Source organism: Agelaius tricolor, unplaced genomic scaffold (genome assembly GCF_023055355.1).
Source record: "Agelaius tricolor isolate 1412-34295 unplaced genomic scaffold, bAgeTri1.0.p SCAF_6, whole genome shotgun sequence".
Lineage (NCBI taxonomy): Eukaryota > Metazoa > Chordata > Aves > Passeriformes > Icteridae > Agelaius > Agelaius tricolor.
The window spans coordinates 30,692,773-30,710,088 of NW_027269266.1; the positions used below are offsets into that span (position 1 = coordinate 30,692,773).

The following is a 17,316-nucleotide window of genomic DNA, read 5'->3' on the forward strand; positions in this document are numbered from 1 at the left end:
TATTTTGCTTTAGATGCTTAATTAATTTGCTTTAAATGACTACCTTCTGGTAAGCTGTTCCACACTGGCTTTGGTCTCAGCAGTAGATGTGTTGCCAGAGGTAGCATTCAGATCTCCATCCTACTAAACTGCCAGGGGTTTTTGTAGTCCTGAGGGAACGGAAAAGGCAAGAAGGTATAGGAAAACAAATGTCATTACAGTTGCAAATATTGGGTTTGGTTTGGTTTTGTTGCTTATTTGAGTATCATTGTGTTATTGTCGAAACGGTGCACTGCACCATATATCCTCAGGACAATTGCTCAAGCCCCTCTGACCTTGTTGTAGCATTTCATAAATCTCTTTGGCTGTGTTTTCTGGAAAAGAAAAACAACAACTTTCATTATGAGATTCCACCAGGCTTTATTTTTCTGATTTCCAGTCATGTGTTGCTGTGATGGTGAGTCAAATGCTTGCAGGGCTTTTGCTGTGAAGCTACGAAAAACATTGCTTTAAATAAAAAAGAATTTCTTTGTTTTACGTCTTGGGTCTGCAGCTCACAGTTGTCCAGGAGCCACTTGTGCATCACCAGAAGAAGTTCAAGCCGAGGAGAGCTCTTTTTCCCTTCCCTTCCCTTCCCTTCCCTTCCCTTCCCTTCCCTTCCCTTCCCTTCCCTTCCCTTCCCTTCCCTTCCCTTCCCTTCCCTTCCCTTCCCTTCCCTTCCCTTCCCTTCCCTTCCCTTCCCTTCCCTTCCCTTCCCTTCTCTTCCCTTCCCTTCCCTGCTGGAGGGCAGGAGGTGTCCCGCAGGCAGGTCAGTGGCTCAGTGTGGTAGCTCGGTGCCTTGGTGTCACATCACCATGGCATGTGAGGCACTCCCTGCCTCAGTGTGAGAATCACAGGCACAGAGTGGTTTGGGTTGGAAGGGGCCTTAAAGATCATCCAGTTCCACCCCTCTGCCACGGGCAGGGGCACCTTGCACTAGCCCAGGCTGCTCAGAGCCTGATCCAAGTGGGCCTTGGATGGGGGATCTGCAACTTCTCTGGATAATCTATGCCAGTGCCTCACCACCCTCAGAGTGAAGAATTTCTTCACAATATCTAATATAAAATTATCTTCTTCCACTTTAAACCCATTAAGCCTCGTCCTGTCACCCGCCTCCCTGGGATCAGTGCTGGGCTCTCCTGGTGCTGCACCAAAGGTGACACAGGGGCACAGGTAGTCACCCCAGAGTGGTAGATGGTGCCAGCTGATGATTTCATTCCTGGCCTGGAATGCACAGCAGGAATGCTGTGGGACTGCTGCAGGACACTGCTGATCCTCATAGTTTGCTCTAAGATCCAAAACCTCAGCTGCTGGTTAGGATGCTCCTAAACCAGTTTTATAGAAGTTGGGAACAGTTTGCTGGGGAAATAACATGACATACTCTTCCTGTTCTGACAGTTCCAGAAATCAGCTTTTACATCTCATTGAGGGAAGGATAGATGCACCGTTGGTTTGATCCAATAACTTCTTCATTTCTCTAATATTTTCATGTTGTTTTACTTAGCCAGGCCCTACTTTCTGGTGTGTCGGGACCCAGGACATTCCTCTGGCTGCCCTGGGAGATTTGAGACCCTGGCAAGGGGCTTAGAGACCTTTGGCATGGAGTCAAAAACACCTGTGCCTTCGATTTTAGTCCATGGAAAAAATTACCAACTTTGTATGAAGATTTACAAGCCACAAGAGTTTGAATAGAATGATAGTTAATTTGTCACAGGGTGAAAAAGTAGAATTTTGGGGTTTTAGAATGGGAGTTCAAGAGGCAAGATGGAGGAATCTGGGCATGTCCTGTCCTTCTTCTTCTTCTTGTCCTCCATCTTCTGCTGTGATGGTGACACTTTTTGATTGGTTTACAGTAGAGACAGACTGTCTAACATAGGTGATAGGTAGTGGAAAATTATTAATTATTAATTATTAAATAAAGTACATGTAGTTTGTAGTATAAAAAGTTAACACCACCCCAAGGGCAGTCACTGTGCCACAACCTGACCTGCTGGACAGACCTCAGCAGGTCAGAGAAAGAATGTAATAGATAAGAAAAAATAAACAACCTTGGAAAGCAGAACTGATGAATCTCGACTTCTTCTTCGGTCGCAGTGCTGGGAAAAAAAAAAAAAAGACTTTCTAATACCCTGGGGGTCATGTCAACCACAGAAACCCAAGACTGGAGGAGTATTACAAATCTGCTTAATGCTTCCTGGACTTGCAAGGATGCCTCTTGAAAGAAGTACTCCTGCTGAGCAGACAGGAAAGGGGGTTGCTGTAGGATTAGGGGTTGTTCTGTTCAACTCTGACTGCTAGGTACAGGCAGAGGTGAATTAAACTCCTGAAAAGGGCACATAGAATTTGAAAATGTGGTTACTGGTGTGATGTATAAAAAGCACAATGAGAAGCTTTTCTGAAAGTATTGCTAAGAAGATTGAAATCAGCAACACTAAGGTTTGTGAGAGCCTAATTTTGTGAGATTAACAGCCCCATTTCCTGTCCAAATAGGTTCCGATAAATTCATGGGACTACTGAATAATTATATACTGCTTATCTGACTGAACATCCAGCCCTAAAGATTCAGCATTTCTGGAAGATTTGCTCAGCTATGGAAACCTTCAGCGAGACATTTTAACTGCATGAGCACAGGCAACATCAGCTGATAAAATGTGACATTAGCATGTCTCTAGTACCACATAAATCTTTTCTTCCTGGGGCTCCAGTTTTTAACACTTTCTCCCTAGTAGGAGATTGATCTTGTTCTCATATATGAAGCAGGGACTCTTAATGAGGTATTATGGAATGGTAGTTTAGAATCACTGATGCACATGCCTTACTTTGTTACAGTGAGAAAATGACATTATGCATATTTGTAATAATAAGGAACAGCTTTAGTTCCATGCCTGCTACAAAAACCATGTGATAAATAATACTCTGCCCAAAGTCAAGCACACTAAATTTTGTATTAATTGAGGCAAATATCATGCCCCTGTTTAGTGCAATCAAACATATTACCATTAATAAATGACTTGAATTTTCTTTCACATTTATGCTGCTTGCAGAACAATATTATCTTTTAATATGCTGCTATCTTGGAAGTATTTCCATTCTTAGTATAGTCTGAAATTTGTACAATTAATTGCTGTCTATTGGATCTTTAAGTGTCATGACATTAAAAGGTAGGCAAAATTTAACTGTCATTTTCCTTTTCACTTTTTTCCCATCAGTTCTGTACCTGACATTGATACCTGCTCGGAGCTTTGAAGCACCCATTTCCCATGTAGTTAAATAGCTCTTTATTCATTAGCTAGGGTGTTAACTAGGTGATGCACATCTGCAAGCCCATGATATGTGGCAAAGAGAAAATGTGGATATCTAAGTGCTGCTACACACGAGCTATGCCCAAGTCTTTCTGCTCTCTCTCTCAGGCTATATTCTTTAGTTCCATTTGGTTCTTGCTGTCTTCCTCTACCAGCTTTTCTGAGTCTTACTCATTCCTTCCCAAATACCCTAGCCACCTTCTTGTTCACCTTTATGGCCCATCTTAAAGCTGCCTGTGCAAAGTGCAGCTCTGCCACTTGCCAGAACACAAATGCTGCCTGCTTCATGCAAGGACAGCAACCCTGGGCCAGTATCCAGGCTTAGGAATCACCAACAGGTAAAGTCAAAAGAGCAGGAGACCATGAATCAGGAAACCAGTTGTAAAACATTCATTAAGATCACTGAGACCCAGGGACATTTGGTCCCCCTGGTATGCCAGAGCCTATAAATGTCTGTAACTTTAGGTAAAGGGCTTATTTCATTAATATAAAAATGCCACCATTTTTTGCATTAAGATTACACTGATTATGTTATCTAAAGTATGCTTTATCTATTATTTAATGTTATTATATGTATTAGGGTAGAAACTGGATGACTCTGTATGGATCTGCAGTGTTTCAAAATGGAAGAAAGGCATTTTTTGAAACAGGATGTTGTAGGATGGCTCCAAACATAAATGTTTCCAAATTCAAGAAAGATATGAGGTGTGTGCTTTCCCTAAATGATGAAATGGGGCATAGGCACATATCTGGACCTGAGCAGTGCCTCAATACTGTTACAGAAATAGGGACTGTGGAAAGCAGGGTATTCAAAATCATGGGTTCAGAGTTCTGGACTTCCTGTATTAAATGCTGAAACTGTATGGAAATAAGTGTTCTTCTGGAGGTGGAGTGGGGCTGGCAAAGTTTAACATTTCATAAACCTTTAGGCCACTCAGGATCCAAATCCAGCACAAGCTACTTCATCCAAAGGGAAAACACAACACAACAAATGAGTTGATGTGATCACGCTGCTCCAGGGAAAAAAATTTCTCCCCAGATCTTGCTGAACAACCTGCAGTTGCAGGAGCTGCTGTCTCATATGGGAGGCAAAACTGATTCCTTCTCTTGCATTAGAGAGAGAGTTTTCCTCATAGTGTGCTGTGAAACAAACTGACTGTTAGTGTGGGCTGCACTTTGGTTTTTTGGGTAGCTGCTAATCCAGACCCAGAATTTTGTAGAAGGACTTAGCAAGTGCGATTCCTTAATAATTTCCTGTGAGGGAGAAGCTTAGTCCTTGTACCTCATCATTAGGAAGAGAGAAGGGATTTGTCCAGGGTTTCTGGAGATGCTGACTGCCTGGGTGCTGGTCTGTGCCAGGATGTGGCAATGTGACATAATGCTGCTCCAGGGAATACAGGCACACACAGCAAGGAATGCAGTGATGGGGGAATGTCATTGCTCCTTACAGCCCAAGTGAGTGTGCAGACACCAGACTTTGTGCTTATCTTGCTCTGCTGCTAGTCTGTTGGCTGTTTCCTCTTTGGACTGCCTTGAAGACTGAAAGTGTGGAAAGAGTGGTGCTAGTGTGGGAGAGAAGCAACCTGAGTTATATGTGGTGAAAGAGTTTAATGGTGAGAGAGTCACCTCCAGTTCTGTGAGCTCGTGGGAGATAGTTGTGCCAGAATCATGCAGAAGCTGGTGAGAGCTGTGACTGTGGCACACCTTCCCAGATGCTTCAATCTCCAGTGCTGTCACCACTTGTTCCTCACACCCCATAAAAGCTGATAAACTGGATCAATAAAAGCTTTGGTTTAGGCATTGTATTGGATTCAGCATAGCAAAGGAAAAGTGATGGAGCCAGAGTACAGCTGCTCTTCAGAGCATTTGCAGTATCACAGGCATCTGGCTGTCACATCAGCTGCATCTGTTGAGCTGACGTGGGGACAACGTGAGCACTGAATGTGCAGGAGTGTGCTGGTGGGAGGACAGAAGCGTGGGGATGCAGTGAGGCCACTTTGTAAGATGTGATGTCACCCTGTGCACACATCTGCAGAAATTAGGAGCTAGAGCTGCTGGCTGTGGCATGGAAGATTATTCACACACATTAAAATTCTTCACTCAGTGGGTGATGTAAGGCAGACTGTAGTCTTGCTGTTAGGTCTGTGGCCAGTGCACTGTGGAGTCATGAAGATTTCAAAATACCTCTTGACATTAAGCTTTCTGGAATTTTCTTTGCTTTCATGGTTGGAAACAGACACTGTCTCATGAGCTTAGCTGCACAGCACAAGAACCATTTATTTTCTAGTTTGTTTTTTTTTCCTCCTCAGATAATGTTGAGATTCTGTTTCTGGAGTGATGAAAACAATTCCTGGCTTTGCTTTTGCAAGCTGAATATAGTTTTTCAGAATCTGCTGTATTATTATTAAACCAATAACTGCATACGATAATAACTACAGAAATTACTAACAGTAGTATATAAATGATAGAGTTTTAGAATATGTCCTGAAGCCTTTTGTCAGTATATCAAATGTTCTTACTCGGGTGTTTGCTATTTTGCCTTCAAATAAAAGTAAAAGTAAGATATGATGAGAGTCATGATTTGTCATTCCATCTGGAATTAGTCAAGATGCTAATCAAATTATCTGTTTCTAAAGAATTAACCTTATTTTACTAATATGCAAGGCTACTTTCCAAATCTACCAAATCCTGAAGCTTTGTTTGGAGGGGATAAATCTTCTCCAACTTCAGGCACTCTGGTAGTCAGGTGTCTAGCCCAGCCCAGTCACCCAGGCTGTTCCTGTCACCAGGGGACAAGGGTGTGTGAGCAGAAGATCCCTACTCTGCTTATCTCAGACCTCTTTTGTATGAAGGCTCAGATCACTGTCGGGGTGCCCATCTCTCCCCACTGACTCAGATCTGGACAAGGTTCAGGAGACATGTAAGTCTGACAGCTGAATCAGTAGTCCCATGTTTCTAGGACAAGTTCTATGTCCCAGATTCAGCAGTGGTTCCCCTGGGTCAGGACAGCTACTGTGATCCCATGGCATTGGTGAGTTGTTTACTGTAACGTGTCTCAGGCACAGAAATGAAACAGAATAAAGCAACTTTAGAACAGATATTCAGAAGGTAGCCCAGAACAGGGGGGCAGAGTAGGTGTGGAGGCAGGCAGATTTGCAGCTCTGCTGCCAGTCCTCTAGGAAGTTAAGCCTTAAGATTTGTTGTGGATGTTTTGAAAGTGCTCAAAACCACACTGGATTGGTCTCTGAGCAATTTGGTTTAGTGGAAGGTGTTGCTGTCCACGGCCCAAGGGGTTTGGAACTATCTGATCTTTAAGGTCTCTTCCAACACAAACCATTGTGTGAGTCTCTAATTTACCCATTTACTGGCTACGATGTCTGAGCCTGTGGCACTGATTTGGTACTTTTGGTTTTCCCAAACCGTCCTGCTTTCTTGGCTTTATGTCCGGCAGCACCACTGCTACAAAGCCCGAGCTTGGGGCCTCTCCCGTGCCATCGGTGCAGGATAGCACGGCAATCCCAGCTCCTTCCCCGCCCGGAGTTCCCTTTTCCCGGGGAGCTGGGGCACCGGGCAGCACGGCGGCTCCACGGCTGCAGACAGCCCGGCTCCCGCGGCCGCTCCGCCACGCTCGGGGAAGGATGCCGATCCCAGAGCACATCCCGGGGGCAGCCGTGGGCGGGTTCCCGGGGCGGCGGGGGCGGTGCGGGGGCTGCGCGGGGCTCGGCACCGCCCGCCCCATCGGTGCCGCCCGGCCCCGCCCGGCCGCGGCCGCCGGGCCCCTCCCGGGGCAGGGGCAGGCGGAGCGGGGCGGGGGGGGACCGGAGCCGGCGAGGCGTGATCGCCCGAGGCCCCTCCTGCCTGCCGGGAAGCCTTAAAGCAGGGCGGCGGGGCGCGGAGCCCCGCACTCGGAGCCCCGACGCCCGGGCAGAAGCGCCGAGCCGAGCCGAGAGCCGCTCCGCTGCAGCCGCCACCGTGAGTGCCGCGACGGGGCGGGAACGGGATGGGGATGGGGATAGGGATAGGGATACCGATAGCGATGGGGACGCGGACGGGGACGCGGCGCTGTCCGGGCCGGTCGGGGCTGCGCTGGGGCGGCCGCGCTGCTCCCGCCGTCGGGGCAGGTGCTGACGGCAGCTCTCGTCCATCCCGCCCCGCCGAGCAGATGCAGGGCACCGTGAGGCTGTGGGTGTCGGTGCTGACTTTCGCCCTGTCACTGCTGGTCTGCCTGGGGACGCTGGCAGAGGCGTACCCCTCCAAACCGGACAGCCCCGGCGAGGACGCCCCCGCAGAGGACATGGCCAGATACTACTCGGCGCTGAGGCACTACATCAACCTCATCACCAGGCAGAGGTAGGCAGAGCGGGACGGTACACATCTCCCTTGCCCGCTTTCGGGCTGATTTTTTCCTTGGCGAGGCTCCGGGGAGGAAGGTGGGGTGCCCCCTGACACTCACTGGGTGTCTCTCGCTGCTTTCCCCAAGGACACGGAGAAAGACGTGGCGCACAGATTCCTTTTAGAGAGCAGTGCTCCTGAAACCCTGAGCTGCCGACGCGTCCGGAGCTGAAGTTCTGCCGCCCAAGTTGGCAGAAGGGGCAGGGGTGTCAGTGCTACCTCTGCCCTCTCACGCTCTTCTAGCTCTGGCATAGACAGGCTGGCAGGCAGGAGCATGCACAGGGAGGGACCCCAGAAAGGAAAGATAACCGAGCTGGAGACGCTAGACAGGGCACTAGGAGCAGTTTCCCACTTCTGTTGCTGCCACTGACTCCAGTGAAGATTTTGGTGAGAAAAAGTGCCCATTAGGGAGTTGTAGTAGTCCAGGTGTTTGTGGTTTGTAGGCTGCTTCATGCAGCTGTGAGTGTGAAAAAACCCCTAGCCCTAATAAAAACCTCTCTCAAGATCCAGAACTCAAACCCAAAGAGTGTGAATGCAAGCCTCCCTGGCTCTAAACTGGCTTTCTGGGTTGACCATGCCTGTTAAAGTATGAGTAAAGGCTCAGCCTGAAGAAAAAGGGCAAGTTATTATAAAAAATCATCTTCTTTGATAAAAAATGGTCTATCTAGTTAGGCTGTGGGATTGATAGATATTTGCTCTGAAGTCGTGCAATAGTGCGTGACACAGAAGAGCTTTGACATATTTATCTATTGCTTAATATCAAGACCAGATGAGAGCCTAAAATTAGGCTTTCATTTTTCCCTGTAGAAGTCTGAAGAATTAAATTAGAGGGGTGGCTATCATGCAACTGAGAGCTTTCCCAGAAGCCCCTAACATTGTGTGCTACTGCCCTAAGTGCGTAAGATGGATGGAGGGGCTGATAGAAATACAGTTCTTTGGTTCTGAACTTTTAAAGCAATATTCACAACTGGCTCACATGTGAGGCATGCTTCTGTGTGGCAGTCTGCACTCAAATAACCTTTTGTCTAGATTACTGTTAAAATAATCTAATCCTCAAATTCTGCCTCTGCTGCTGTTTTATCTTGCATGCTATGGGATCTCTAGGCTGGTGTCTCATCCCTTCTTTTCTTTCTTTCATCTCCCTTTTCAAAGGTGGCTCCTGTCCAAAGCAAAGTCATATTTAAAAACAAAAAATCCCAAATCCAAATGACCACCCCTCCTCGTTTCTGTTTAGCCTTCACTTCTGGTGTCTGCTCAGTCTGCTTGCTTTAATATTGACTGTGTAGCTTTTATTCCAATTTTATTGATTGTAAGTACACAACTCGGAGCAGGAAACCAGTTTCATTCATTTGTGTGGATTTGGAAGTGACCTGAAATAGTTATTGTTTCTGATGGATAAAATTTAAATTTTGTTCTTTAGATTTTCCTCATATTTCCTACCCACCCTTGTATTTAAAGGAACAAAGTTGACCTGCAACTACAAGACAGTTGGCAGAGAAAAGCATTACAAAGACAACTTTGTGATACACATTTAAAAGTTGACTCCACAGGTTAACTAAAAAAACAGAAAGGTGTGCTGTTTTTCCACTGTGGTGAATTAACAGTCCAGAAATAAAGCCATTGCCACCTCCATTTGGAAAGCTTAACTGAGCTGCTGGAGGTTTCCTGTTTTGGCAGTGACACAGTCACTTGCAAAACGAATCAATAACTTTTGAAGCATTTTGGAGCAGTCTAAGGGTGATTGGTCTGTTTGAGCAGATGTGCTCAAAGTTTTCTCTCTTCTCACAGATTTTTATCTCTCCTTTTTGTGCATGGCACTGCTTGGGAGCCCTGTGACAGGGGAGAATGAGGTCCAGGGACTCACCCTGCTCCTTCTGCAGGTGGGTGAGCAAGCTGTGCTCAGCCTCTCACCCAATCTGGTGCCTGTAGCTGCTGAGGTGAAGCAGTAAGAACATGTTGGCAAAGGAGGAGATGAGGAGATTGATGGGTTTTTTTCCTTCAGGTTGAGCTGCCCTGCCTTGTTTGATGTTTTTGTGATTATGAATACCACCCCCCTCCCTGCCCCTTGCCCAGCTCATCTTTCTGCCTTCTGCTTCTGGCCTGACTCAAGCATTTGAGTGCCATTCCCCTCTGAGCTACTGTGACCCACAGAGTCTTCACCTGAGCTCAATGAGCTTCTTCCTTCCAGACCATCCTTCTCTTCTTGTTCTTAGACCTTGTCCATCTGGCTGTTTGCTCCCTCCCTTCGTTGAAATTCTTCTTCAGATCCATCTCAGCTTTAGACACCAGTGCCTGTCAGCTTTAATACAAAGGTTTGAGGTTACCTGAGGTAAATGGGTGCTTGTGTGGTGCAAGGTCCTACAATATCCAGGAGGAGCCATCAAATTGAGAAATATTGAGAGTTTCTCAATATAATAATGTAAAATATTATTTTGAGGTTACCTGAGGTAAATGGGTGCTTGTATGGTGCAGATCATGAGACCTGTTTCAGGGTTCTTGTTTCTGATGAGATCCCTGTTCCTTATGTGCCAGGTCTTTATAACCTAAAAGAGAGCCCAGCAGAGATGCAGACTGCTGCTCTACAGATGCCTGTGTGTCTTTGGATTAGTTCCACCTTCATTTCCTGAGCTGTCATGTGGTCCTTGCCTCATACCTCTCTACCACACTGTTCAGGAGGCTTTTTTCAGAGTCCATCTTTATTCCTCCTCCTGCTATTTGCTGCTACCTGTGCTCCCTCTTGCTAACAAACAATCTTCTTTCCTTGTCACTTGCAGTTTCTCAGTGAATCTGTGGCTCTTCTGTGCTGTAGCAAAGCAGTCAGGCCATTCCTGCTGGAAATGGCTTGAACTATAGGCAGGGCAGAGAGTATATTAAAATGTGTATGTCTTGGGCAGTGCTGCTGCTCCTGCTTCGTGCCAACAGCCTTTAATGGGCATGGGAGCAGATCTCCCATCTCCCTTTGCTTTGGTTTCTTGACAATTTTCTGAATCAGACACATCCAATTTTCTGAATTGGACATGGATGGGATTTGAATCCTAACACCAAAGTTTCCATAGGAAGCTTTGAGATTTTGGTGAGAGCCTGACATAGAGTGTTCTTATTCAGAATAAGTATGTTTGCTCCTTAAATCTCTTTGACTTCAGCTGGAGCTGTGGCTTATCAGCATGCCCCAAAGTAGGCCTTGATTTCTCAAATGGAGTATAAAAACTGACCAGGTGTTTTCACCTGGCTTGGAATCATGCTATTTTAAGCCTTTTAAAACAGCCATGATTTTTGATAAATGTGTATCTCAGAGCAAGGAGCAAGGCATGAAGCAGCTGGAGCAAAGACATCTCCAGACATTTGCATCAGGAAGAACACATTGACTCTGTCTGTGACCCCTAATTAGTAAGTCAGTAGCATGGACGTTTCCCAGGGGCAAAATGACAGGGTGGGCAGGAGACTGACAAAGCAAGAATGGGTGTTCTTTGGGCAGCCCCACTGGTGGCAGTCAGTGAACACCTTGTGTGCAGCTTTGCTGTGTGAGGGCATGGTGGGTCCATCCAGCACAGGTAGTGGCATGGAGTGGCCAAGATGCTGAAGGAACTCATGTAAAATATCTCCCCAGCACAGTGGTCCTCATTATTTGAGTGAATCTCTGCACTCTGGGTGGTTGCTGCCTATTTCTTCTTCAGGCAAAACTTCCTGAGAGATTGGTGGGAGTTTTCTCCAAGTGTGAGGTGCTAGAGCAAGTTTTGATTTGTTAAATCAGTTTATTTAACATAACAGAAAATTAGCTTCCTCCTCAGTTGAAGTCCAGGTCACATCCATATTAATCAGAGCAGGGAACTAGAAAGAAAGAAATCCCTTGGTGGTGATGGAGTGCGAGGTATTTGATTCAGCATCATGCCTGAAAGCACTATTGTAATAGCATTTTACTGTGTCTGGCTGGTTCTTTTCAAATACCTGCTTTCAATCAGCTCAGATTAAGAAATTTAACTTTCTGGAACTGATGCTTTGTCTTTCTGGAGCACAGGTGATGCACTGAAATGATTAAAGCAAGGTGAAAACACAAAGGGTTGAAGAAAAGGGATGAAAAGTGAGAGATGTTTCCCCATTTAAGTGCAATCAATGCACTCAACAGTTAAAACTGTTAGTTTTTTAAATGTAGTTTGGAAGGCTTGGGTTGGTTTTTTTTTTTTTTCTAATCTAATCCACTGGAATGACTGGAGTCACTGGAGAAACATCATGTTAGTTCTTAACTACACCTTTGATTTTTCTGAAATCAGTTTCACTCAAGCAGCATTCACAAAAGCTGCTAATGTACTTTGTGATCCAGAATGAAATTGCACACACAAGTTAAACTGTGATCTTAATTCTTTCCAACCAAGGGAGCATTTGCTCATAGGTATCACTCTTAGGCTAATGAGTCCTTGTAGTCATGTAAGCAGGCTGCTCATTGCCACTTCTGTTTTCCCAGGAAAAGAGATTGAATTCCTTCCCAAGTGATGGAAATTGCAGTACTTTTAACTGTTAAGTGATGTACAGCATTCAGGATTAAAAAGAAAAAGGGAAATAGAAAGCCAGCTGCTGTGTAAATAAAGGACAAAGGTAGCCCCTGATATCCTGTCTAGTTGAAGAAGAACTCTGAAAAAGCAAGTTTTCATTCTCATAGCCACAGAGTTCAAGATAGCTCAGTGTTTGCCAACTAATGTGCTATGTGTTGAGCAGCCCCAAATGTGCTGGCTACCTTAAAAAATCCTGCAAAATTTCTGATGAAGGATAAGTATAATCTAAACCAATGAGAAAGTTCATGGGATGATGGAACTGGGTTTCCAGGTAAGACCAATGTGCTTGGAAGTCACATCATGCACAGCTTCTTCCCTCTTCCTCCATGCTCTCACCAGTAAGGTGCAAGGTCCTAGAAAATCCAGGAGCAACCATCAAATTGAGAGATATTGGGAGTTTCTCAATATTATAATGTAAAATAATTATGGAAAAAATGTAGAAAAATATGGGAATAAAACAAGAATTAACATTTGCTCATGTGGCTAAGGCAAATTAAAATTGCTGGAAAGTGGTATTTGTGTCTGCTCAATTATGTTTCTGAAAATAAAAAAAATCACTAATGGTTCTGTGCTCAGTCTTCATTTATAAAAAGTGATATATACAAAAATGTAACTTTTAAAAATTTTTCCTCAGATATGGGAAGAGATCAAGCCCAGATACACTGATCTCAGACCTCTTGTTGAGGGAAAGCACAGAAAACATTCCTAGATCCAGGTATGTATGAAGAGCTCATTTGGATTTAACAGTCTCGTTTGTTATCAATAAATATGATTCATAGGGAGAAAACATACCACCAAAAGCTGGTTAATCACATCCTTAAAAAACCCAAACATTTAATTCCTTTTTTGCTCAAGAGATAGCACCATCTATGAATGCAAGAAGTGCCTTACCAGGTGTGATATAGTCCAAACTCCTCATTTGCTAATTTTGGGAGCAGGCTATACCTGTTCTTCAAAGGAAGGGAAGCACTCCCACAATGCTTGCCTCATTCTGGGCATTTTTACATAGAATTGTTTGCTGATGTCTGATGATGATTCCTTACTTATTAGAGCTCCAAAGATGACATCTTGCTATTCATTTGCTGCTCACACAAGTTTAAATTTTTCCTCTAAAGATGTATAAGTGGTAAATATGCACCTATATTAACTCATACACAAATGCACAGCAGTGACTTTTCTTTAAAATACAGTATTTCACAGGTTTTGTATCTAATGCTTTACAAAGGGAAAAAAGGCCTTTTTATTTCCATTTGCACTAGACTAAAGTTACACTGGGGTTTCAAATGTACATAATGTATTTATCTAGTTAGGTAATGACATTTTAGCCATAATGTAAGATACTGTAGTAGTGACTGCAATTTACACAGCTGAAAATTAAGTATGTTGAAAAGGTAAGATGCAGGTGGAGTTTTTGCTCATGAAGGAAAATACTGGTTTTACTCACAATCCAACATGAATGAGCTCAGTTTAAGCCTTTACTGATTGTCTGAAGTTTGCTGACAATACTTCTGCTGCAGAAATTAATGTTTTAAGCAGCTGTCTTCTCAAGAGTCTTCAAACAAGTGCTCTGCAAAGGCTCAACTAGACTAGTTGAGTACTTAAACAGGATAGGCTGTAGCATTGAATTTAGGGCATGATCATGAGACTGGAAGGTGACCCAATTCCTCCTGCCATCCAGGGAGGTTGCTCATGAGACCTGCAGTTCTTTGTGTAGGGAGAGCCTTGGCTGATGGTTTGATGACTAACCACAGCTGTGGGGATGCAATTTTCTCTGCAGATGCTTATCTGAAAAACTGCATGGAGTGCAGTGAAATGTATTAGACAATTTTGTGTTTGGTAATGACAAGGGAGAGCCCTCACATAATGGGAAATTTCCACTGTCTTGAATTTGAGGCAACACACAGGGTAGTTAGCACTCATACTCTCTCATACTCATAATATATCTCCCTAATAGTCCAATACTCTCTGTAATTTTCACCCCTTCATCACAAAATGTTATGATTATTATCATTGTTTCAATAATGCTATTTATAACACACCAGGGAGCAAAAATTCATGAGCAAAATAACAAACTAGTCTGCAGTTAAGATCAAGAACTGATGAGAAGCAGATTTTTATTTCTTACCCCCTATAACAGCACTTTAAACTGAGTATGGCATTTTTCACTCATTGCTGACAGTTATGGGAGTACTGGGAACAATGATGCCTAGTTTCCTATGGATATGTTTTCTAGGATAAAACTCTGTGTGGATTCTGAAGCCCACTCCAACTTTTTCCTCCATGTGAGGGCACAATTAAATTTTCTTTCTATCCAGTCCTGTGTTTCGTGGCACATCAGGAGCTAAACATCTCTAAAATCAGTGTGCCTCTCCTTGGCTTGGTTGAAATTGTCCAAAGGGTGTGAAAGCTGGGGAGGAAGTGAGGAGGGGCACGCAGGGTCAGAGAGCTGGACACACAGCACACCAGCCTAAGCCTTCTTCCTGGAGGAAGCCAGGCTGAAGGAATGAAAGGCAGGCTGCTATTATTCCCAACTTAAGTAAATGTTTTAGAAATAGTTGCACAAAAAGCTAGTTGTGGAGCAAATGTAATTTGCACTCAAGTGAATTAGTGACAGAGAGTGATACCTCATGAGTTAGTGGGAGCTGAACTTTGTAACTAAACACTGAGATAATGATAAATTACTTAATTGTATTCAGCTTGACAGGCCTGGTTTGACATTTCACTTTTGCTACTGAAATACACCCCAAAAGATGTTCTAGTTTGGGTGTATGTCTGACCATAGAAAGTTTAGAGAGATTCTTCTGGAAACTAATTGCAAAAAAAAGAAGATAAAGATTAAAAAAATGGAGGTGCCTTGACCTGAGTACAAGTAAGTTCTTATGACAGAAATGTGTGATTCAGCACGTTTCTGATTTTGTCTGTCTTGTGGAGTGATGAGGAAATGTTTAATACTCAGTAATAGGCTGTATATCTCCTGATGCTGCCTCTTTAAAAATTAGGTATCTAGTATGAAATACTCATCTAGGTTGCCTCTGCAGTCAGTCAGAGGGATGGGTAACTCCAGAATGAGCTTTCCTGCCTAAAATGGGCACGGTCTCAGTTGCCCTCTAACGTGTCCGTGTCTCTCCAGTGACTGTGGAGGCAGATTAGATATTTAGTCAAGAGTTGATGTGCTACTTTTAGATGGGAAAAATGATGGGAAATGTATTTCTCCTGGTGTTTTTCCATGTTCTCTTACTTGTTACCTTTTCTCCTGTGTAGACAAAACATCGGTTTGCAAGCAGAGGATCTATGGATAAAATCCTGCCTTCAGCGCCCTTTTCAATACATTTCAAAAGCTTGATAATGAGCAGTGGAATACCACAATAATATTTTAGGATGGTGGCTTTGAACTTGGGTTTTGTTGAAAGGTGCTTACAGCATTATGTGATTTTGTTTGGCTCAGTGAGTTCTCTTTGGAAGTTGTTTACTCCTGAGTTAGTGTGAAAAATATATCCTTAAGAAATTTGTATCTCAACATATCATAGTTTTCTAGCTTAATTTCACTAAGTGCTATTTAATGGTGTAAGGCAGCTTTGTAGCTAGTCTCAGCCATGTAAAACATAGTACCAGGGTAGCAGGATGTACAGGCAAGTTCTGCTACCAATTTTTACAATCAAGTATAGATTTTTGGCAATTCACACTGCATCTGTTTTTGTTGGAGTCACATATACAATTTTCTACTGCAAATATGCATATATATTTATCATTGCTGCTATTAATGAATGTTTTAGGCAGTTTTAACATTGAATTTTTTCAGTGGGGTCTTTTATGTGTTTAATGTGGGTTTTTTTAATTCGTAATATATGTTGCAGGTTTGAAGACCCTTCGATGTGGTGATGGGATTTTCAGCACACCTTCAGAACTTTTCCTAATTTTCAGTTCCACACCTCTGAAGCAAATCATAGCGTCATCCCCAGTGCATGCAGCCATTGTATTCTGTAGAGTTCCTCTCCTTTGTCATATTTGTATATATTCCTTTATTTAAATAAATTATTTGTGCATTCCAAAATATACTAAATGAAAACAAACAACCATGTCATTGGTATAACAAAGCATTGTTTTAAACTATTAAAACTGAATTATAACTTCCCTATAGTGTGGACAACAATGGTGTCACAGTTATTACAGTAATTACTGTGCAAAGTAAGATAAAGACATCATTTATTGTGGCCTCAGACTCAGCTAAAAACTGTTTAAAATCATTTATCACAGACTTCATACCTTGGGAAAACAGTGTTCTGAGAGGTGACTTTTTTCAGAATGGCCATCGTTAAGACTTTAGTGCTTACATTGACAAATGTAATAAAATTAAAGGCAATTTTGAAATGCAAAGGAATAAGTTACTGCTTAATTCTGCTAACTCCTCAAAACTGGTTTGATGCTTGGCTGTAAGCCTGAACTAGTAATTTTAAATGAAACAGATGTAACATCTTTGTTTTGGCAATATGTGAAATAGCAGAAACGAACATCTAAAGTAACTCATAAACCAAGACAAGACTGCAATTATTTGTGCCAGAAAACAGACATTTAACATTGCCTAAGGCCTTGTAAAGGAACACAGTGATAAATCCCAACCCTTGGGCTCCTTGCCTTCTGAGCCTCTCATTTGGGGTTATTAATGGATTGTACCATAAGATCCACAGAATAGCAACAAGGCAAACTATCTCCAGGTTTATATTTTCTTATTTTTGGATTTCATATGTTCACTCACTAGCCTAATGGGGGCCTTAGACATGCTTGAAGTTTTTACTCAAAGTAGTATAAGAATGGCAGCACCTTCCCCTTGTTCTTAAGTGGTTCTAGTTCACAGATGTGTATCCTGCTGTATCATGAGGACCCAGACTGTGCATTACACAAACACTGGTCTCTGGTTCCTGATATACCACTTCTTTTCTTTAGACACTGTGACTAAACAATACATAATAAACCACATGAAGAAGTTCTAAGCTGGAAAAGAATTGGTGTGAAGGTTTAATCTATTTAGATGTCCTTCCCACTGTTCAAATGTTTCCACA

The 17,316-nt window shown here is 43.4% G+C and overlaps 1 protein-coding gene across 1 annotated transcript; it reads left to right on the forward strand.

Annotated features, from left to right (window-relative positions):
• Window positions 1-7,130: 7,130 nt before the first annotated feature.
• NPY (neuropeptide Y) lies at window positions 7,131-16,390 on the forward strand. Its single transcript, XM_071429202.1, has 4 exons — window positions 7,131-7,292; window positions 7,483-7,670; window positions 12,894-12,974; window positions 16,114-16,390. Exons 2-4 carry the CDS (start codon window positions 7,483-7,485, stop codon window positions 16,136-16,138), a joined length of 294 nt encoding a protein of 97 aa, XP_071285303.1. The 5' UTR covers window positions 7,131-7,292; the 3' UTR covers window positions 16,139-16,390.
• The last annotated feature ends 926 nt before the right edge of the window (window positions 16,391-17,316 follow it).